The 23,173-nt window shown below is 39.1% G+C and overlaps 1 protein-coding gene and 1 long non-coding RNA gene across 7 annotated transcripts in view; one reads left to right on the top strand and one right to left on the bottom strand.

Moving 5' to 3' along the window:
• The window catches only part of PNPT1 (polyribonucleotide nucleotidyltransferase 1), a 49,272-nt gene extending 39,724 nt beyond the window's left edge, over positions 1 to 9,548 (bottom strand). The window contains exons 1-5 of one of the 2 annotated variants that reach the window (XM_058684047.1): positions 9,353 to 9,548; positions 2,332 to 2,392; positions 1,670 to 1,744; positions 876 to 981; positions 9 to 58 (exon numbers count right to left, since the gene is read on the bottom strand). In XM_058684047.1, coding sequence (XP_058540030.1) covers positions 9 to 58; positions 876 to 981; positions 1,670 to 1,744; positions 2,332 to 2,392; positions 9,353 to 9,513 — 453 coding nt within the window. In that variant the 5' untranslated portion in view covers positions 9,514 to 9,548. Of the gene's footprint in view, positions 1 to 8; positions 59 to 875; positions 982 to 1,669; positions 1,776 to 2,331; positions 2,393 to 9,352 lie in introns of both variants that reach the window. The other variant, XM_058684048.1, reaches the window with a different exon arrangement.
• Positions 9,549 to 9,570: 22 nt separating this feature from the next.
• The window catches only part of LOC131485074 (uncharacterized), a 35,677-nt gene continuing 22,074 nt past the window's right edge, over positions 9,571 to 23,173 (top strand). For 3 of the 5 annotated variants that reach the window (XR_009248624.1, XR_009248625.1, XR_009248623.1), the window contains exons 1-2: positions 9,571 to 9,716; positions 16,892 to 16,969. This is a non-coding gene — a long non-coding RNA (uncharacterized LOC131485074). Of the gene's footprint in view, positions 9,717 to 16,891; positions 16,970 to 23,084; positions 23,163 to 23,173 lie in introns of all 5 variants that reach the window. The other 2 variants (XR_009248626.1, XR_009248622.1) reach the window with 2 other exon arrangements.

Raw genomic sequence — 23,173 nt, 5'->3', positions numbered from 1 at the left:
GAATCTACCTGTGTATCATAAAAGTAGCCAGCTGGAAAGAGAGGTCTAATTGAACGATCTGCCAAAAGAAAAAGAAAAGTAAATAGTACTGACAAAAGTTGCTTTATAATTCAACCTTTTCACTCTATTAAACACCAGGCTGGAAAATAATATAGGTAGCTGTTCAGATGTTAAAAAAAAAATCCCCTTGGACTGACTTACTGAGAGGGTCATGGATAAATGTCAGTGCTTCAATTAATCTATACCATGCCCTAATAACAAAAAACTAGCAGGGCTGGAGCACACAAGTCTAAAATTGGGGAGCAACTTTTCATTTCTGTTCCAAAGGCATCAGTTACATATATAAGCAGAGGAAAGAGACTTAAGGCCAATAACAGATCAAAAGAAAATCTTTCGAGGTACTTTGTGTCTGAAGAATGCATATACATATACACAAACTAACAATTTCTGTTGTAGAAGAGCTATAAACTCAAATGATCCCACAATATTTAAAGATGTCAAAGATTTGAAAGATTGCAGGCACATTTCAGTAGTTGAATATAATGCTTTCAGGAATTACTATGCTGAATATGAAAATGAAAAATACTAGAGCAGTAGAGGCATGAGCCACGGAATTTATATTGTCAACAGAGATTCATTCATTTCATCGACCTGTATTTAATGAATGCTCATTTTGTGCCAGGTAGTATACCAAGTACCCAGGATTCAGTAGTGAATAAACAAAATTTTTTCTTTCATGGACCCCACATGAAAGTAAATAACCTCAGGCAGTGTTAACTTAATGGAAGAACATTTAAGGGAACTGTAGAATATAGATAGAAAAAAGGCTAACAGAAGCATATCAGAGAGAGTTAATGTCTCTATTAATATCTTACCTATTACTCGACTTGTAAGAATTTCTTTATCAGAAGATCCAATCTCTCTTCTAAGATAGTTTGTGGGAATTCTACCTGCTGCAGCAGCCTTCTGTCTATAGTCAACCTGAAGTAGTAATGAAAAAAAAAAATGAAGTTCATTTAACTCCTTTTTATGGCAACTATTTCCCAAGAACCACTGTTCAGATACTAATTCTCCTGAGGTTGCTAACAATATGGTCCAGATTAAGAATGGAGAATATTTTATTTACTTTTAGTGTTTTGTATGTCTTTGGGAAGTGAAAGCTGATACAAGTATTTCAGTAAATTGATTTTTAAAAAGCCCTCCACTTAGCAGTGAGAGGACTATGTAGCCTCACTACTTCCCAGAGTGGCTTATTCTACTCAAATTAAACATTCCCTTTTTTATATCAACTCTGTTCAATAAAACTGCATTCCCCTTTTCATAATAGAAGGAAGCCATAAACTCCTAAAGAACTCTTTACTCTTCACCAAACATACTTGCAGACTCATACTGAAGGGAAACCTATGAAAGTAATGAATTCATTGCTATTCAACATCAAAGTATTAATGCACTTTACTGTTGTCAACCTGGACATTCTGAAGTATGCTTACTACTAATATGAGAATTGGTTATGAAGGAATCAGTCTAAATTCTTTTAATGACTCAGTATCAACTAAGGAAAATCCTTTACTGTGCAAAGTTTACATTGTGCACTCACTAGACACTAGACAAAAATATTGCAAATTCTACAGTGCCATATTACTGTTTAAATAAATCAGCAAATACTTACCACCAAAGGCAGGAACTGGGAAGGTGAAGGTTTTGTTTTACTGACTGCTGTGACCATCACTGCAGTGTCACCTGACTTAAACATAAACAACAACACTGGCAAATTCCTTAAAAATCAGACATTAACATTTAGGTAGTGACTGAATGAATCCTTGCTCCAGTTCAATACAAGAGAACAGTATCCCAAGACACCATAATGAAAATAATCACAACTAGTCCAATCTTGATCCTTTCTACAAGATCATGATCTGTTTTATAACAGTTGCTGAGCTTTGCAAAAGCAATAGAACTAAAACAAGAGGCTTACTGATAGCTTAACCACATCCAATCATATTTTCTACTTCTTATGAAGAAATTTAGGCTATATATAAAGATTTCTCAATTATTACTATTAAAAGAAAAAAGTAAAATCACATTCTCTAGAAAAGCATTACAGAATATATTAACAGAATAAAACAGAACCCTAAGTTTGGAACACATCTTAAAGGTCATTTAATATATCCAGCTTCTGACTCCCTACTTCTCTGGAATGGTTCTGAAACTAGAAATGGTCTGTATTAATTTCCAATACCACAATTCTAAGAAGTTATATGATGCTGTAAAGACAGTACCAGTCTCCATAACCATTTTTAAGATGAAAATTTTAAAATCTGGACTTTTTACCTGTACTACAGCAGAGCCATCTGCAAATCTGGCCAGTTTTCCAGAGGATATTTCTAACTTTCTGTTTAAAAATAAAAGTTCAATACAAAAGGACTTAGGTCATCAGTACAAATTCCAGCTTCGTATAAAATACTCTAAAATATCTAACAGAAGAACCAAGCCACACAGGCTCCCACCCAGCAAAAAACAAACAAAAAAGGGATAGAGTTCACAATTATTATCAAAAGTACTAGGGGAATTTAAGAGCTGCTTAAGGAAAAATATAGAAACCAAGGCACAGAAATAATCTGAATGAAAGATAAAATATTTTGGGGGTGCAGAAGCTAACTGCATTCCTAAATGTTAATTCCCGTTTACAACCTTAGTCTGTCAACCTTAGTTTACAACCTTTGTCTTGTTGATAAAAGTAGACTCTTAACTCACACACTGAATCATTTCCCTACTTACAGTCCTTTAAAATATTCTCCAATGCTTTCAGGACAAAATATAATTTTTAAATATTGCCTACAAAGACCTTCATGTTTGATAATGGTGCCAAGACAAGTCAATAGGGGGGAAGAATAGCTATTTCAACCAATGGTACTGGGACAACTGGATATCTATATGCAAACAAGTTAATAAACTGGACCCCTTCCTTTCCTCATACTATAAATAAAAATTAACTCAAAACAGAGTATAGACCTAAATGTAAAAATTAAAACCATAAAATTCTTAGGAATACACATAGGAGTAAATCTTCAAACTTGGGTTAGCCAACATCTTCTTATATATGACATCAAAAACACAAGTGACAAAAGACAAAAACAGGCAAATAGAACTTTATCAAAATTAAAAACTTTCATGTTTCAAAGGATATCAAGAAAGGGAAAGAAAATCCACAGAATAATAGAATGTATTTGCAAAGCGTGTAACTGGTAAGGGACCTGTATCTAGAATATGTAAAGAATTCTTACAACTCAATAGAAAGACCAACAATATTAATTTTTATATTGGCAAAGATTTGAAGTCTATCCAAAGAAAATCTACTAATAGCCAGTAAATACATGAAAATATGCTCAACACCGTAAACCGCCAGAGAAATGCAAGTCAAAACCACGATGAGATAATGACTTCACATGTACAAGGATGGTTATAATAAAACAGATCAATAAAAAGTGTTGGTGAGGATATGGAGAAACTATAACCCTCATACAGTATTAATGGAAATGCAAAATGGTACATCTCCTTTGGGAAATAATCTGGCAATTCCTCAAGAGATTAAACACAGAAGTGCCATATGGCCCAGCAATTCTACTCCAAGGTATATAACCAAGAGAAATGAAAACTTGGGTGGTGCCTAGGTGGCTCAGTCCTCTAAGCATCTGACTTCAGCTCAGGTCATGGTCTCACGGTTTGTGAGTTTGAGCCCCACATCATGCTATCTGCTGTCAGTGTGAGGCCTGCTTCAGATCCTCTGTCCCCCCATCTCTTTTCCTCTCCCACTTGTGCACATGCTTTCTTGCTCTCAAAATAAATAAATAAACTTAAAAAAAAAAAAAAAGAAAAGAGGAGCACCTGGGTGGCTCAGTCAGTTGAGCATCTAACTTCAGCTCAGGTTACGGTTTCATTGTTTGTGAGTTTGAGCTCCACGTTGGGCTTTGTACTTACAGCTCAGAGCCTGGAGCCTGCTTCAGATTCTGTCTGTCTGTCTCTCTGCCCCTCCCCACTCGTGCTCTGTCTCTCAAAAAAATAAAGAACATTAAAAAAAAAACATAAAGAACAAAAAAATAATAATAAAAAGAAATGAAAACCTGTATGTCCATTCAAAAATTTGCATATGAACGTTCATAGCCACAGCATTTTTTTTTCATAATGGCCTCAAAAAGGAAACAATCAAAATATGTCAATGAATGAACAAAATGTGGTCTAATACATACAATGGAATATTATTCAGCCATTAAAAAAATGAAGTACTGATACATGTTACAACATGGATATGCCTTGGAAACATAGTAAGTGAAAGAAGGCAGTCACAAAAGACCACTCATCATATTCTATTTATATGAAATGCTCAGAATAGGCAAACCCATAGAGACAGAAAGTCTGTAGATTAGTGGTTGCCTAGGGCTATGGAGTTTGGGGAGAAATGGAAAGTTACTGCTAATGGGTCTGAGGTTTCTTTTGGGGGCGATGAAAATGTTCTAAAATTGTGGTGATGGCTGCAAAACTGTGAATACACTAAAAACCACCGAACTGTACATTCTAAATGGGTAAATTGTATGGCATGTAAATTATATCCTAATAAAGCTGTCTCTATATATAATAAACAGTCAGTATTATTAGCATTATTTCCCAGCTTCTGGTGAGTACAAAAAGAGGTTAATGAAGGCATGAAACAGATCAGCAAAACTTGTCAAAGAGACTAAAATTCATCAGAGTATTGTGAAGCCTAACCAACTCAGTGACTCCTGAAGATACGGAGGAAAATGTTCTGTCCCATGAAAGCAGCTTCCAAAACTTTCTATCAAGTCCCAGTGCTGAACACACATACACACACACAATGCCCTGCCTCTGTACTTTATATACAAACGGGATAAAGAGATCACTGAATATTTCTACTCATTAAACACTTCTGTCAGAAGTCTGAGTTCATGAAAAGCACATTTACCTATTCAGATAGTCTCATTTTGTTAAATTTGAAAATCAAAAAAAACATGTACACTTGTGTTATCAGTCTTGAAAAACTATGAGGATTTTTTTTTAATCACAAGAAATATTTGAGACATTCAACACAGATGTTGCAATGACAGCCTATAATAAAATGGGTTTACCCTGAGAGATGGAATAATAAGATGCAGAGATAAGAATGAAGCTGGAATAGAAGGTGTAGGGAATGAGATGATTAGAGCCAGTAACACTGTAGCCTTAAGCAGAGCCCCACCAACCTATAGCTGAAATCAGTATTAAGGTTTTATGTGTAAAATGTAAATTTAGGGTCTTGAAATTTTGTTTAATCTGGAATAAGAATACGTTACCACTGTTTCTCAAGATTTATCAGGAATTGGCATTCCATCCAATAATGCAAATTCTGAGTATCTGAGTGATCCCTGTGAAAGGGAGTATCTCTAAATAAATTGAAGTGGGCCCAAGACAGAAGAGCTGTGAAAGCTACAGTTCTATTCCATTCACAGGGCTCTTGCCCCACAGTTTTTGAGATTGCCCACAGTGGCATATTCTTTTGAGTATCTTCAGCGATGGTTAAGTCTTTATTCTTAAAGGGGATGAAGAGAAGGCAGTAGAGAACAAATGTTAAAACATGGGTTCTCTCTGAATAATGGTAAGCATCACTGGAATAAAATAAATACTTCAGTCTGTGGATAACCTGTTATCACTTCATATTAGGTTTTGCTGGTGAAAACCAGTCATATAGCCCCACCTGTGTAGGGACTAGCAGTGTACCAAAGAGAGCACACATACAAAGAAAGCTTGAGGCAAGGAGTAGAGGACCCACTCCTCTCCTAAGAACCAGCCTTTCCCAGTTCTATCAGCAGGCAGAGAAGCAGAGAGAAGGCAACACTGTTAAGCTTCCAAAGCTAACCTGTTTACAATGGGAGCTGAGTGAGAAAAACAAACAGGTCTGCAGTGTCCCTAGATCTTAGACGCGCACGCTTGGATTTATGTATTTATTCAAACATCCCATGTTCCTGCCGTCTTTGTTCCCTCTCTTGAGTCTACCCAGTGTCTCCATTAGCGGTCCTAGCCCACACACCAGACAGTCCTATAGTCCTGCCTTGATGATTTCCCTAATTTGAACTCTTTTTCTTCTAGGTGTGTGCAATTTATATTACACAAAGAACCAGCCGGTTACTTTTCATTATATCTCATGATCTCAGCTGATGTTACCTGACCTTGTAATTTTTTTCCTATTCATGCAGTTTTGGTTCTGTTTTTAGTGCAAACTGGTTATTACTTTTATACTTCATAGTTGGTTTTACCTTTTAACAACTTACTGTCCAGTATTTTATGTGTAAAATATCTCCAGATGCATACAAGATTGGTAACACAAGTGGCCTTTGGGAACTGGAATTAGGCAGCTATGGAACCATATGGGAAGGAGATTTTGAACTTCTTAAAATGCTGATTCATGTGAATGTTTACCTAATTAAAAAAAACACTTGAAAAAAATAAATAAAAAGGATTAGGATGAGCAAGGAGATTCTGTTGGTGGGGAGAAGAGTGGGAAAAGGTAGCTGAGGAAGAGAAAGGGAAGAGCAGAACCAGCTGCTACAGGGAATAGAACTTCAGGGAGAGAGATGCTTAAAGAACATTTTTAGGGGTGCCTGGGTGGCTTAGTTGGCTAAGCGTCCAGCTTCAGCTCAGGTCATGATCTCATAGTTCGTGGGTTCGAGCCCCTTGTCGGGCTCTGCGCTGACGGCTCAGAGCCTGGAACCTCCATCGGATTCTGTGTCTCCCTTCCTCTTTGCCCCTCCCCTGCTCATGCTCTGTCTCTCAAAAATAAACATTAAAAAAATTTTTTTAGAAACATCTGCAGAATGATGTGGAATGTAACCACCTTGCTCCAACTTCCACAGAGAAAAATTGAGTAATACAAAACTAAAAAAACAAACATCTTTATGATTTGGACTCTGCCTATTGTCATTTGACCTTTGATGCTAAACTCACATTTTACCTTTTGCTTCATCCACATTGAGTTATTTGTAGTTACTCAAATACACTCTCACTTCCCTGTAGTTGCACTTACCTCTTTCTCCTTGCTAATTCCTCCTCCTCCTCACCCCTCAAGATTCACCTTCAATGGAAAGCTTTAGAATGGAATATGCCTTTGCTCTCCTTTGGCACCCCATCCATACCTCGACCACAGTGATTTTCCCAGCACCAAACCTGTGTTTATCTTACTCCCTCATCAGATTCTGTATCTACAGTGCCCTGTACACAGTAGATTCTCAATAAAAGCTTGTTGGAATGTGGGGCACCTGGGTAGCTCACTCAGGTAGGTATCCAACTCTTGATTTCGGCTTAGGTCATGATCTCATGGTTCCTGAGCTCAAGCCCTGCGTTGGACTCTGCGCAGACAGTGCAGATCCTGCTTGGGATTTTCTCTCTCCCCCTCCCCAACTCATGTGCATGCACTTTCTGTCTCAAAGTAAACATTAAAAAAAGAAAAAAAATGTTGAAATGAAAATTAAACAGTTGCCTCAAAGGTTACTCTGAGTATTAAGTACAGCATTTGAAAAACACCAAAACAGTATATAATCTATAGTGTATTGTAAATAATACACAAGATAACAAATATAAAGTGAACGGTACATAGTCAAATTTAATAAATGCTGCAAAAAAACAAACAAAAATCAAGACAAAGATGAAGGAACTAATTTACCCAGTGGGTATGTTATTTATGAATCTAGTTGTTACAACACATGACACAGTTTAAAAGAACTTTCAGGCTGACTAATAAATGAAATATTTAAAGTAGATTGTTTATGGAAAATTTGAAAGGCAGGGACTAATACTGTTGCTTTTGTGTCCGTTAAAGGAGTCTGTATAGCACACAGTAGCTGTCTGTTGAATGAAATGCTTTGAGGCATTTCTTTTTATTTATTTGAGAAAAAGAGAGAGCACGTGCATGCAAGTGGGGAAGATGGGCAGAGAGAGAGAGAGAGAGAGACGGTGAGAGAATCTCAGGGAGGCTCCAGGGAGGCTTTTAGGGGTGCCTGGGTGGCTTAGTTGGCTAAGCGTCCAGCTTCAGCTCAGGTCATGATCTCATAGTTCGTGGGTTCGAGCCCCTTGTCGGGCTCTGCGCTGGGCTCAATCCCATAACCCTGAGATCATGACCTGAGCGGAAATCAAGAGTCTAATGTTCAAACAACTGAGCCCACTCAGGTGCCCCCGCTAAGGCATTTCTTCAAAGAATGTTAAGTCCTTGAATAATGGAAGAGATATCCTCTCCCTCAAAAAATCAGAATCAAAGAATGTCAGAAGTGGAAAGGGTGCTTAGAGATCATCTAGTTTAGGGATCAACAAACTATATAGCCTGTTTCTGTACAGCCTTTCAGCTTTTTTTTTTTTTTACATTTTTAAAGGGTTTGTAAACAGGCATATGTGACAGTATGCAGTCCTCAAAGCCCAAAGTATTTACCATCTGGCCCCTTACAGAAAAAGTTTGACCCTTGACCTAGACCAGTCTTCTCATTTTGCCACAAAAAACTTAACTTGTTCAGGATTCGGTAAGTTAGGAAACAAGACCTGTAATCCAAAACAGATTTTTCAACTTTTTGCACGAATGAGGGTCAAAGAATTTTAAAGTATATGTAAAAAAGATAAATATATAAAGTAAGTAGCAATTTAACTTATTCCAAAAAGGATCCATTTTGTTATTTTAGACGTGAATTGTGACAAACGGACCCCTAGTAGAAACATGGGCTTGGAGAGAAACATAAAATCCACCTAGTATCAAAGTACTGGCTTTGTTGACTCAGAGAGAGTTACTAACCCTTTCTGAGCCTCTGTTTTAACTATGAAATGGGGATAACAGCACGTTTACCACAGGTTTAAAAAGAGTGTATCACAAAACTAGCGTTCAATAAACTGACGTTTTCCTTCCCTTCCTACCCAGGGTCATACTGGCCACGCATTTAAACAATAAACTGGATTGGATGACGTAGGCACCCATTATCAACTCATTATCCCGAGGTGGAATGTTACCCACTTAGGAGTCCAGGAATCCAAGCAAATAAAGGAGATGAAAGCCAAGTACACAGACTCAGCTGGAGAAAGGAAACCGGAACAGGGTAAAAGGGAGGACCGAGAGGCAAAGGACATGAGGCTGAGACAGCGCGGCAAAGGGGAGGGTACCAGCAGACAGACTCCAAACCCGGAAAGGGAAATCCAGCATTTTACGTTTGGGGTACAGAGGGGTAAACGAGACTTGTGTTGCCGGATTTCTAGTCTGGGAGATTAATATACATGCGATAGCTAGACAGGATGCCTTGCGAAAGGTCAGAGAACGTACACCGTTACTCACCTGCTGCCTAAGTCCACGGCCACGGCTCGGAACCCCGCGCCACCCCACAGTGCTCGCACCTGCAACTGGGTGAGCGCCCGGTCCCGCCCAGGCAGGCGGAGGGGACCATCGCCGAGCGGCCGAAGCCGCAGGCACGAGCAGCAACGCCTGCAGGCCGCCATGACACCCGGCACGCGATCACCCCGGGCTTCACCCTGATTGGCTCACTCTGCAGACGGTGGGGCGGAGCCTTATGCAGTTTTGTTTCCGTAGTGCCTGGGGGCGGGGAACGCGGGGTTGCGGATTACTTGGCCGCTTCCTACGAAGACTAGAGAGGGTCAAACATAGCTGAACGCAGTTGTGACAACCTGTTTTTCCTATTGAGGTATCTACCAGTGAAAGACAATTGGAAACGTAATGCCGTGTGTGTGTGTGTGTGTGTGTGTGTGTGTGTGTGCGCGCGCGCGCTCGGGCGCTATCGTAGTTTTAAAAAGTTCTAGAATAATGTATACGTTTAATAAGTAAAGTATAGTAATAAGAGAAGCCACCAGACAACTCATTATTATTTGGCTTCTGTGAACTGGCAATTACAGAATTTGTGTTGTGGTCCATGGAAAGAGGTCTCGCCGCTTCTCTGCCCTGGTTTTTACTTTATAAATTTCACGCAAATATTACTGCAAAGGTTTATGTTATTTCTAGTAAGTTAATTTCACTTCTTATTGACCTGTATCATTTTAGATATCTTTAACATCATTTGTGATTCATCTTCATTTCCATTGTTAATATTTAGCAATTCATTTCTCTGCCCCTTTTGATCAAATGTTAATCTTTTTTAAACCAACTTTTATTAAATGCAAAATGCCAGCTAGTATTTAAAGGAAATGTTTCGGAAAATGAAGAAAAAGAATTTTGGAATTCGAATTTGGTAAATTTTTAGGGAGTAGATAAATCTCTCCCACTCCTCTTAATCTTGTCTGTTAGAAAATTTTCATAATGGTTCCTTGAATAAACCAGTGATTTTTTTTTATTATTATTATGAGGGTCATATTTCTCTTTTAAGGTCGTAACTTCCTTCCTCCAAAGAAATCCAAACAAAAAAATCCAACACACAGTGGAACATGGTTTTAAGAACTAAAAATGTTGAACTTCAAACAAATGATTTAGTGGCAAAGCAGCTCCCTGACACCTTAGTTTCCAGGAGCCGTTATCACTGATTTTGGAAGGGATTACTAACTAACACTGCTTAGGGGTATTTAGTGTTAAATAAGTTTTTTGCCTCTTGCTCTACATATGACTTTACTTTGTGTTGCCACAATGTTTTCAAGACCACTCTATTGAAACCTGTCCTAATGACAAATCTGTCATAATCTATTTGCCACAATACAACATGACTTTGGATTTATAAAATAAGAATACCAAATCACCTTTTGGTAAAGCACTTAAGTACTATAAAATCTTTCATTTAGGTGGTGTTGCCTACTAATTTAGAGCATAAACTTGAAGTTAGTCTTGAGTGGTCCCAATCTAAGCTCTGCCATTTACTAGTTGTCTGACTCTACCTTTCTAAGCCTCAGATTCCTCATTTATAGAAATGGTTACTAATATGTATCTTCTGGGGTTTTTGTAAAGGTTAAATGTGATAGAGAATGTAAAATGTTAGTCACAGTACCTGGCACATTGTCAGCACTCAGTAAATGGCAGATTCAGCTTTGATCCATCCTTTTCTTAATTTTCCCTCTAGTTTCCTCTGAAATACTGAACAACCGTCTTTCCTGTAGAACCCCATGGATCTATTAAACTTTCATCCATCTGGAAATACTGGAAAGCAATATTCACACATTAAGTCCACCTGTTTCTTCACACCCACCCAAAATAACTGATATGGTAGTAATTGGATCATAAATTTAAAGGTAAAGGTGGGTATCGAAATTTGTTATAAAGTAGTCATAAAGATGACCCAGACTATGTTTATATTGAGTGTGGTGTCTCTCTTGATCAGATGAAGGCCTCCAAATGTGGGGTGACAATTGGGTGAAAAGTTTCACCCAAGACAGAACAAAGGAGATAGTTTACTGAATATACTACAAGGGAGCAGTGGGCAAGACGGCAGAGGAGAGGCTGTCTGCAATGAGGCAGTGGGGGCTGTATTTAAAGGGAGAAAGTGAGGAGGTATGGCGACGTTGGGAATTTTTTTCTATTTTGCTAACTGCTGTCCACTGGTTAGTTAGGGTCTATGGGTATTTTGAGGTGAGTCGCCTGATGGTCCTGTCTGTATTCAGCCAGAGTGTCGCTGTGGGCCCTTCCTGCATTCTATTGCTCAAGCCTGTTTGCCTAACAGTGGCCACTACATTATGTATCTTAAGATTAACACAGAAACAGGGTGCCTGGATGGCTCAGTCGGTTAAGCGTTCGACTTCTGCTCGGGCCATGATCTCATGGTCTGTGGGTTCCAGCCCTGTGTCAGGCTCTGTGCTGACAGCTCAGAGCCTGGAGCCTGCTTTGAATTCTGTGTCTCTCTCTTGCTTTCTGCCCCTCCCCCACTCATTCTCTGTCTCTCTTGCTCTCTCAAAACAATAAACGTTAAAAAAAAAAAGATTAACACAAAAGCAAAAATATAAAAAGTTTAAATTGTTGTGGTTGTGAGATAGGGAACCTGAAGAATTCCTTAAAAATGTGGCTTTTGCTCCTTTTCCTGCTCCTGTTCATGCTAAGACCTGCACCACCACTTTACACGTGCCTCAGAATGTAAATAGTGTGTGTCCCCCTTGTAAGGGACAAGGAGTTAAGGATTTCTTTAGAATATAGAACATCTATGGAAGGACCAGATGAGAATGATGGGACAAACCTATCATATGCATATTCCAGACAACCAGGAGCTAGGCTTCTCAACGCCAAGACCTGCTGGCTCCAAGGAATGACACCTGGGCCCTGTCTTTATTCTAACCAGTCCCTGGATGCCTGAGAGGACAGGTATACCAGGCCACAATCCTCAGTAAAAAACCCCCAGACCTCAAACAAAGACCAGACTCATACTCCTTTCCTTTCTGAGTCTCCCAGACACTCCATCTGTATCTGCTCTCTCTATATCTTCAATTAACTTTGCTCTCACTTCCTGCTGGCTCATGTTTGATTTCCATCCTATGTGAAGCCAAGGACCATTTTGGCTGGTCCTGGGGGACCCCCTCTGGGTCCCTGGACCTGGCCTGCCAGCATCATTTGTATTTAAAGAAGCTATGATTCACTGAGGTTCAATCTGAGATGTCACATTCTAGAAATATAGTTCTGCCAAGTATAGTTCAACAGCCAAAATATAATTTAAGAGGAAGTTCTTTACCTATAACTCCTGAAGGATATTAAAGATGATCTAATTTAAATCTACCAGCAATATTTTTCAGATCTCCTTTTCTCTTTTTTTCAAACTCCAATGAATGTGCATCCAAATAGTTAATACCACTGCCTGCTCTGAATGGCAATTTCGTTTAAGTAAAACATCATTGCATTAAATTACTGTTAATTAAAATTTAATTTGATTTGTAGTTTGGCTTATGAAGTATATACAATTGTTTCAGTTTGATGACTGTATAAGAGGTACCAGACTAAGGAGTTTGTGTCTTCTTATGTATTTGTACAAAAAGTATCCGTGGACACCAAGTCCACGGATACTTTTTTCTCTTAAAGAAGTGTAGGCTGCTCAACTTTAAGAAGACTGCTCTATGTCACTGCCAGAGGGAGTTTTCTAAATCACAGCCTAATTGTATCTCCATTCTGATTAATTTTCTTTAATCACTTCCTAATCTTTATTCTACAGGATAAAAATCTAAACTGCTTTGTGTTGACTGCAAACTTTGCCTTTTAGACTCATCAGTTTTGACTTTCTACCTATTTTCTTCTCTTCTCATTTTATAATCCAAGGAAACAACTACTTGTTCCCCTCCTAACATACAACCCTCTCTTCTGCCTCTGTGTCTTTGCATGTATGAGTCTCTGTGCTTGGTACATTTTCTCTCCTGTCAGTCTGGCACACTCAATCTTCAGGTCTTAATACTGGAGGTCTTCAATATTAGCCTCTCTGACTTCTGCATACTGACTTGTGGGTACAATCTATGACCGCCCTTCCACTTTATTAATTAATATGTGTAGTCATTATTTCATCCATGGAAATGAATGTGGGAGTAGGTATTGCACAGTGGTTAAAAGTGCTGGCCTTGGCATCAGATTCTCTAGGTTTGAATTTCACCTGTTACTTCCTAACCATGTGACTCTTGTTAAGTTGCTTACCCTTTCTATGCCTCAGTTTCCTCACTTGTAAAGTAAAAATATCTACCTCTTAGGGTTGTTAGGCAGATTTAAGTGCAATCTTATTTTTATGGAACTTAGCATAGTCTTTGGCATACCTACTTTATGCCAGGCAGTATGCTAGGCTCAGGGCATACAGGCGTGTAAGACAATCACAGGGCATAATAATTCCTGCATTATTAGCTTGAAGTTTAGTATGAGAGACTGACAAAAACACAACCAAACAAATAAAAAGAAAAAGCAGAGGGTGATGGTAAGAACAAAATAAACTAGGTGAGAAGATAGGGAACAATGAGATGGAAGAACTTACTTCAAATAAGGTGGCCAGGAAAAGCCATTCTGCAGAGACATTAAAGCCACCCTGAGAGATGAAAAGGAGACAAGTTCTGAAACATGGGGCCAGGTTGGAGCAGTGACTGGGAAGGGGAACGGTTGTCCCTGAGTCTGCAGAGTTTGGCTTTTATGAAGACTTGGAAAAGCCAGTGTGGCTAGAGAGTAGTAAGTAGGGGTGTGGCAAAGATGAGGTAGGGGAAGACTACACTGTAAAGTTTAAACAGAGAAATGTCATGACCTAGTCTACATTTTAAGATGGTCCCTCTGACTGCTGAGTCTAGAATTGATTGGAGGAAGATAAGAAATAGGTGTAGAAATCAGAAGTAATATGGTGACAAGGGTGACAAAGAGAAAGGATGGGCAGATCTGGAATATATTTTAGCTTGTTGATGAATTGGATACTGGCAGGGGTGAATTAAGATAATTAACAGGATCAGATGAGTCAGAAATGCAGTGTAGGAGACACCCAGAAGTAGCTGTCAAGGCAGTTGGATCTGAGTGTAGAACTCAAGGAAAGGAATGGTAATTGGGTGCCTGGGTGGCTCAGTCCTTTAAGTATCTGACTTCAGCTCATGTCATGATCTCACAGTTCGTGGGGTTCGAGCCCCGCCTCAGGCTCTGTGCTGACAGCTCAGAGCCTGGAGCCTGTGTCTCCCTCTTTCTCTCTGCTCCTCCCCCACTCATGCTCTCTCTCTCTCAAAAATAAGGAAACATTAAAAAAAAATTCAAAAAAAGTAATCAGCATACCAGTGATATCACAAGCCATGGAAATGCATAATATCACTTAGAAAGATGGTAGAGAGAAGAAGGAAGGTTCAGGTTTGCACCCTGAGGAGGGAGAGGCTGCCAAGGTTATGGAGGTGGATCCTGTGGTGATGCAGTAGTCAAGCTAGGATGATTATGCTGGGTATTTTCCATTTGCACCCACTCCATCCATACCGTTGGCTCTTCTCTGTGCCCCCATAGGTCTGATGCATGGATAGCAGCACGCCAACTCCCTGGCTCTTTTTTGGTTTGGTCAGCCAATGAGACACCAGCAGCCGATGAAAGGGTAGGATGAGGGAGAAACTAAAAGTATAGAACATAATTACTTATGATGTGGCATTGACTGCAGCTGCCTGCTACCTGCTTGCTGGGCTCTAGCTATCACTCCAATTGCTGTTTCTTCTCCTTGCCACTTTAAGTCTTCACAGTTTCCCATCATTGGTCATCACTCAGTGCCTTCAGCATTCCTCATCATTAGTTCCACAATCTGCCTTCCCCACCAGAAATAGTCTCTTCATTAAGTTCTCTTTAGAACTCATCTGAGTGTGCCCTCTGTTCCCTGTTTCCCTTTGCACTGCTTCTCTGGGAGCACACCCTGGCCTATCTCCCGGCAGTAGACCACCATTACTTGTTCGGAGTAGCTTGTTACCCTGGAGGTGGGAGGTGAGGGGTGTGCAGTGCTATCTGCTGTTCTGACTAACCCTCAGTCTTAGGAAGGTAATGTGTCCATGGATTCTTAGTGCTCATGCCCCTCTCCCAGCTGTAATTCTGGGCCCAGCATGTATTCTACCCTTTCCCCTGGGATAAAGTGTTATGTTCTATTCCTTCTTCTACCTGGGTTTTCACAGCGCCTTAAGATTAACAGTATTTGTCACATTCCCACAGAGCATAGAGCTTTGATTCCTATGGAGAGATAGGGGAGGAGAATCCAGTAGGGCTTTTGCTTTCCCCGCAGCGCTGCTGGGTGCCTTCCCCAGACCTGCACCTTTGTCAGGAGTTTTGCTTTTACCCCAGTCTTTTTTGTGAGTGCTCGGTGAAGTCCAAGAAGAGCCTGTGAGAGGTTGTGAATTCCTGTGTCTGCAGTCTCCATGGGTTCTATATACTCTCATTAGTCCACACTGAGCCATTAGCGATTGGTTAAAAAATCTAGTTGGATTCTTTTTACCCATGTCTGTTGGTGACTATGTTGGGTGAGCAAGAGCTCATGTCCTCTTTGTCTTTGGAGACTCTTATCTTTAGATTTCAGATTCACTGGTTTTTCTGTCACTTTTAGCTCTCTGATGGGTTTCAGAAGAGTTGTGAATTTTCAGACTCTCTGGCTTTGTTGTAACTGTTGTTACTATTACTCTTGTTATAAGGATGGGATGCTCTTTCCAGATTTCTGAATCCTAGGCAGAAGTGGGTCTCACATGCATTTGAAGACCTCTTTTCTCCATTAGTCTGGAGAAATGAAAAAAGGGCATAATTTGTTCTTTCACTATTTTTTGTAGCTTGCTTCTGCCTCCATAATTTTTCTGGTTCTTAAGAATTGGGACACAGGAACAGGGAATAGAAGAGGGATGAAAGAATTCAAATTCTGGAGCCAGTGGAATTTTTATTTGACTGATGCTTGTTGGTTTTCATGTCCACTATTACTGCAGACGTACAAAAGCTGGCTGTGATATGGGGTGGATGTGGGAATTGCCTGGTGACCTCTGCTGGGACCTCCAAAACGGCATAGTTTCCTAATGTGGGTACTCTTGGGGTGACCCTTTGTGACCTTCCCAGCTTCCACTCCTGGTGGTCTGTTGCACAGCTTCCTAGTGCTGAGATCCTCTTGTCTTGGCTCTTATCCTTCATGGGTGAAATACCATCAAAACAGCTTCCCTGGGTTCTTTTGGCCCACATATTCACACATTTTTGCCCCCAAAACAAGTGGAATTGAAGCTTCTCTCAAACACTGATTTCTTGCCTGGTCATTGTAGGTGAATTCAGTAAGCCTCTACCTTCCAAATTCTCTTAAATGGGAAGCAGGGGCTGGTGTCTATATTCTTAAATGCCCCTGTATGGCCATTTTGTAGTAGCAAAGTGGACCCTCATCCAAAATTTGGCTTGAATGTCAAGACTGATGTTCTCTGCCCTCCTTTTATCTGCCTTAAAGCTGAACACAAATTTCCCTTTGTGAAGGTGGCGTAAATATACCCCATCTCCTGTACCAGGACGAGGAAAGTGACCATTGTCTAGAAATGGAAGGCTGGCATTAAGGTGAGTCTGCATCAACATACTTTACTAAAATAACTCTTCCATTAGTTTCCCTCATTTATTTCCTACTCACTTTCCCACAATTTATCACCAAACCTCCCTTTACTTTGTCTAGTTTTTTTCTACAATTTATTGCCCTTTGTTAAAATGTCAACCTCTGAATCTAACTACATCCTTAGGTTTTCCCTTTTTTCTGTGAGGCCCCTATACATGTAAAAATATTAACATCAACAATATTTGCATGCCTTTTGTCCTGTTGATCTGTCTTTTGTCAGTTTAATTCACAGGCCTCAGTACTGAAATAAGTGGATAGAGCAAAAGCTTAAGAAAACACCTTTTCATCATTGTCATGGATTCATTAAGAAAGCCATGACTGGGGGCGCCTGGGTGGCTTGGTCGGTTGAGCGTCCGACTTTGGCTCAGGTCATGATCTCACGGTCCGGTCCGTGAGTTTGAGCCCCGCGTTGGGCTCTGTGCTGACAGCTCAGAGCCTGGAGCCTGTTTCGGATTCTGTGTCTCCCTCTCTCTCTGCCCCTCCCCTATTCGTGCTCTGTTTCTCTCTGTCTCAAAAATAAATAAACGTTAAGAAAAGAAAAAAAAAAAAAAAAAAGAAAGCCATGACTGGATTCAACCACTGGCTCACATTTTCTGCTATGAGGAAAGCAGTAAAGGTTTACTCCTTTGGAATAGGCACCTAGCCTTGCTAGTATAGATAGTAGACATCTCTTATGTATCTTCACTGGGAACCAAGTGACCTGAGCAGTTTTGAGGTTCTGGGTCATTTGGATAACTGAAAACTCCCACCTTCAGAGAGAGGGTAGGAGCAGATTCGGTAACCCATGGTAATACTTGCTACTACATATTTGGACAAGAATTCGGGATAGTGAAAACCCCTTCAGCTTGTTTCTTGGTGTACTGAAAATTTCCTCCATCCCAATAAAAGAGAATCAGAAAGACATCTGCCCCAGTAAGGGGATCATCCCTAATTTTTTGATACCTTAAAATAGCTAGGGTTCAGTATTCAGATCCTCAGTCTATAGCTGTCTCCCTCTGTGTCAAGATACCTCCAATCACCATTAGGGTTATTTATTTTCTTCTGCCACCACTAGTCATTGTAATTTTTCCTAATAGATTGATTTTCCTGTACTGACCACACTCCTGATGCCTTCAATTCATTGTCACAAATTACCTCAGACAGAGTGTTACCGAATTGTGATGAACAGAATCAATTTACAAATAGACTTTTGCATGAGTTGTGTGTCTTTAGAATTCTAACTAACTGAAACCTGCATTAGATTATTTAAATTTTCATGTTGGTTAGTTGTTTGTAGGGTATTGGGATCATTGTTCCTTCCCACAAAAGTTTCTTTAAAGTCAGCTTGAATGAACAGTAATTGAGCACAAAAGCCTGACCTTGCCAACACTGCATTGCATGCTCAGTCAAATTAGTTCAGACCATTATGGTTTATATTAACTATATTTGTCATTTGTAATTAACATGGATTAAGATTTGGAGGAGAGTTCTGGTACTTGTTTTTGGTTGATTATGCTAGTGGGAATTTCAGACCATATTAACATTTTCTCTTGCTTCTTAAGTTTGTTTTGTGTTTTCTTAACAGAATAATTATATCTTTGATCTGATTTTGGAATAGTCTGGCTAATGTTTGCTCAGGAAGAAAATAAAACCATCCCTTACCCAATTTTCTGCTTCTCCCTTTGACAAGTATATAAAAGGTTGATCGGGAGAGAAGCAAACCATACATTTGAGTTTTGGCTCATTGTATAAGATGATGATAATGATCCAAATTTAGAATGTCATGAAATCTCTTAAGGTTTTGTTTTAAAATGCACTTACCATGTCTTGGATATGAAACAGGTGGTTCTGCAGACAGGCCTGAGTTATCGCCAATGAACAGACTATTGTGTGCAAAGTAGCTTTTCATTATCGTTGTTAACCCTCATTAAAATCACAAACCTTTAGCTTTTCACAGCTTTGTTTTCTTTTAAAGAGATGATGTTCAAGGTTTTTGAAATGTCTACGTTTTCTTGAAATGTTTTCATTTAAAATAAAACTTCTTTTGTGGTTATACACATGCATCAGTATTATGAGAGAGGAGGGTTTGAAGCTGAGCAGTAATATTAGTTTTAATATTTTGTTGTCTTTTTCAGTCTTTCATAAAACTTTCAAAAATTAATAAATTCATAAAAATTTCATTTGGGCATCTGTATTTGCATTTTCTCTTCCTTTAAACAATCCCTGTGTCTTTTTCCTGCTGGCAATATGCATCATCCCCATTACCACTAAACATTTATGGAACAATATACCATTATGTAAGAAAACAGCAATTTCTGTAGCAAATGCCTGCACATTTTTGCTCTTTAAACACAAACTCCCATGGACTCATTGCAAGGTAATATCAGGGTGAGGAAGGCATTTGAGATTTCTTTTAGGCCTCAACCTACTTCTCATTAGGCCTCCTTTAGTTTGGTTTTGGCCTTAGACATAGCTTAGTTTAATTGTTCATAGCTGGTTTGCTTCACTTTCCCCCTCAAAGTTTAACTCTTCTAATCCTCCCAGTATTTTCTTATGGAAAATTTTAGATTGAGTTTTTATCTCTTGTAAAGTTTGGTTGCTTTGATGGTTAAGAAGGTACACTTCAGTCAAACCTTGAATTCTATGCACATTCAAATTGTTGCTCTTTTTGATGAAGATGTAAATTTTGAAATGGTACTTAGAGTATTAGGGTTCAGTTTCAACAATAATTTATTGAGTGTTGGGTATAGGCACTATGCTATTTTCACATTTGCTGTTTTACTTAATTATAAAGAATAAGGGATCATGGCTGTAAAGACTTGACCTAATATAAATTCATGAGCAATGTGTTATGGGGGAATTCAGACCATATGGAAGACTATCTTCTCTTAAGGAATTTGAAAGGAGGTATACAAATATAGTGAGATTACATTTTGAGATACTTATTCTTCCTTTCCAATATTTTCTGCTATCCTACCACTCTCCCACACTCAGGAGGTGACCTGAGTGTAGTATTCTCACTGCCCCTAAGCAAGGTTGTTACAAGAAAGAAAATAATAAATACTTGGTTTATGACTTTAAAAATAGATGCAGACAATACTTTGAAAGAAATTATTTGTGAGATACAGGGCAGAAAGTTCTGCACATCATACAAAACAGATTAGGAAGAATACAGGATGATGTAAATTCATTTTTCCAGTTTTTAAAAAGATGTCTGAGAGAGAGAGGCTAAACACAGGTGTGAGAGGGGCAGCAATAGGAACTTCACGGAAGCTTGAATATCTGTGAGAAGAGAGGACTGCAGCCATATGAGCTATTTTCAGTCCCCTAAAGAGCCATGTTGGCATATGCCTTGATGATTTTGTTCATCATCATTTTTTGCCTATATTTCTTCTGACTCATGTGTGTCTTTTGCTATACAACTCCAGTGTCATTTCTGTTGGGAGGTCTTCCTAAGCGCCCCCACTCTACTGAATTTCTATAAGTGGTAAAGGATTAACTCACTAGTAAAGGATTAATTGGTTGGACTAATTTATCCAAACCCTGCACATTCTGAGGATCTTCAGGACTGGTCTTGACCACCTCCTGGGAGGTAACCTCTGATCCCTTGAATATTCTTCCTGATAACTGTGTCTTTGTATACCTGAGACTTTGTATCACACTAGATAGCTTATGTATGCTAACCCTGTTGGTGGCAAATGCTTGTTTTTTTATGCCTTGGGCTGTGGGTCATCTGCATCAGTTTGACCTTTGGGTGGGGAGCTGGCGACTGTCATATAAGACTTCATTGCTTCATGCCTATGTGATTATCCCCAATAAAAACCCTGTAACAAAGATCTCAGGTGGGTTTCCTTAGTTGGCAACACTTTGCATGTGTTGTTATGCATCATTGCTGGGAGAACTAAGCACTGTCCATGAGACTCCTCAGGGACAGAACAATTGGAAGATTGAATATGGTTTCTCTTGGACTCTGCCCTATGCCCTTTTCCCTTGCTTATTTTAATCTGTATCATTTTGCTGTAATAAGCCATAACTGTGAATATAATAGCTTCTCTGTATCCTGTGAATCTTTCTAGTGAATCCTAGAACCTGAGGGTGGTCTTCATACTCTACAATAATTTTTGGTTATAACACTTATTATACTTCTATTCATTCATTAGTTTATTTATCCATCCATGCATTTGACTAATTAACTACTGAATGCCCACTATGTACCAGATATTGCTAAGCCCTGAAGTATGAGAATGAGCATGATAGGCAAAATTCCTACCTTTGTGAATTTATAGTCTGGTGGGACAAAGGGAGAAGGAAACAGATAAAACAATTTGGTATGGTAGCATCTATTATGGACATAGTACAAGATGACATGAAGAACAGAGACCTCAGACTCCAACACAATCTGGTGGGGAGGGGTGTCAGGTAAGCTGCTTGATAAGTAGGGAAGTGGCAAAGGGATAGAAAAACAGTGGTTATGCAGATTCAACACATATACAAAAGCCAGAAAGTAAGAGACAAGTGAAGTGAATTCATTGTGTCTGGATAAGCCTGTTTGAGGGAGAAAGTGACAAGAGATGAGGCTAGAGAAGGGGCCAGATGATGCAGGGTTCTGTTAGCTGCATTACGGAGTATGGTTTTTATCCTACAATGAGTGGGAAGTCATTGAAGGGTTACAAGCAGGTGAGTGACTTGATTGGATTTGCTTTTAGAAAGAACACTCTGGCTGTGGTTTGTAAGAATGCATTGGTAAAGCACAAGCATAGAGGGGGCAGACTCATTAGGAGACTATTGCAGAAATCCAGATATGAGATGATGGAGGTCTAAACTGGGGTGTTGGGAGTTCATTGGAAAAGAGTGGATAGATTCACAAGATGCTTAAGAGGTAGAATTGATAAGACTAGCTGATACGTTGGATACTGGGGAGAGGGCATGAAAAGAGTTAAATATGACATGGTATGCCCATCTTAAAAAGGTGTGAGCAGCTGTGCCTCTGTTAGAGAGGTGTGAAGAAAGTCAGATTTAGGAAAAAAGATGAATTCAAGTTTGGTCATGTTGATGTTGCTTAATGTTTTTTTTCTCCTCTAGTCTGTAATCTCCATTCGGTCAGCTAGTTGTCCCAATGCCATTGTTAAAAAATATAATCTATTTTGCTATAATTCAATAGTATCATTCCTAAGATACTTTTCACAACATAAAGTATGTTATCAAAACAATTGTTTCAGTAGCAACAGGAAATTAGGGGTTAGAGAGTTTTAGATTGGCAATAACCAAGTTATTTTTGCTGCAGGGATTTCAATAATAAAGGAATTTTGAATATAAATGTATTTAGTTACTAGATGCTAAAAATAATAAATTATATTAAAACTGACAAAACACACTTCATTTTCTTTACATTCCACTCACTCCAGAGCCTCATTTTGCTCTTTAATCTTTGGCCTTACCTGGCAATTTTGCTTGCAGCACAATTCATGAATATCAAAGTTAACATAAGAAAAAACATATACTCAAATAAATATCGGACATGCCAACAGAGTAGCCAGCCATTCCAGGAAAGTGGTTCTGTGTCCTATGTCTCATACACATTTTCTCTACTCACTCAGCATTAGCTCCCTATCACAATCAAATTATTAAACTATTAGTCACATTGTATCATATATATATATATATATATATATATATATATATATATATATATAGTGAAAATTAACTCTGTTGGAGAAATGGTTGCTATCTCGCCACCCCCAATGATGTGATATATGCCACCTTTGAAATATGCTCAATTCCAACTAATTTATGTTTAAAAAAAGCTCTCCAGGGTATGCTGATAACTCAGTCAGCTTTCTGTATGATGTCTATGAAGAATGTAAAGATATGTGCTATAAGCCAGAATTCCTTCTCTCTACCAAATCACAGTCCTGCAAGTGAAATGGCATGAACATAACATTTCAGTTTAACTAACATTTATTGAGTGTGTGAGGCACTGGGCTAGGAGTCAGAGCTACAAAGACAAGTCATGGTCTTTGCCCTCAAGCCTGGTAATGGGAGAAGCAAGTGCATAACCAGATGTTTGTTTTAAAATATGGTAAGAAGCCATGTGCAAGACTACTGAAGAATTCCAGGAAAGCTTCTGGGAGAGATGAATTTTGAACTGGACCAAAATAACAGGTATGAGTTCA

This window comes from Neofelis nebulosa, chromosome 9, assembly GCF_028018385.1.
Source record: "Neofelis nebulosa isolate mNeoNeb1 chromosome 9, mNeoNeb1.pri, whole genome shotgun sequence".
Taxonomy (NCBI): Eukaryota; Metazoa; Chordata; class Mammalia; order Carnivora; family Felidae; genus Neofelis; species Neofelis nebulosa.
The sequence above is the reverse complement of the archived record's forward strand: the minus strand, read 5'-3'. Positions and strand labels throughout refer to the sequence as shown.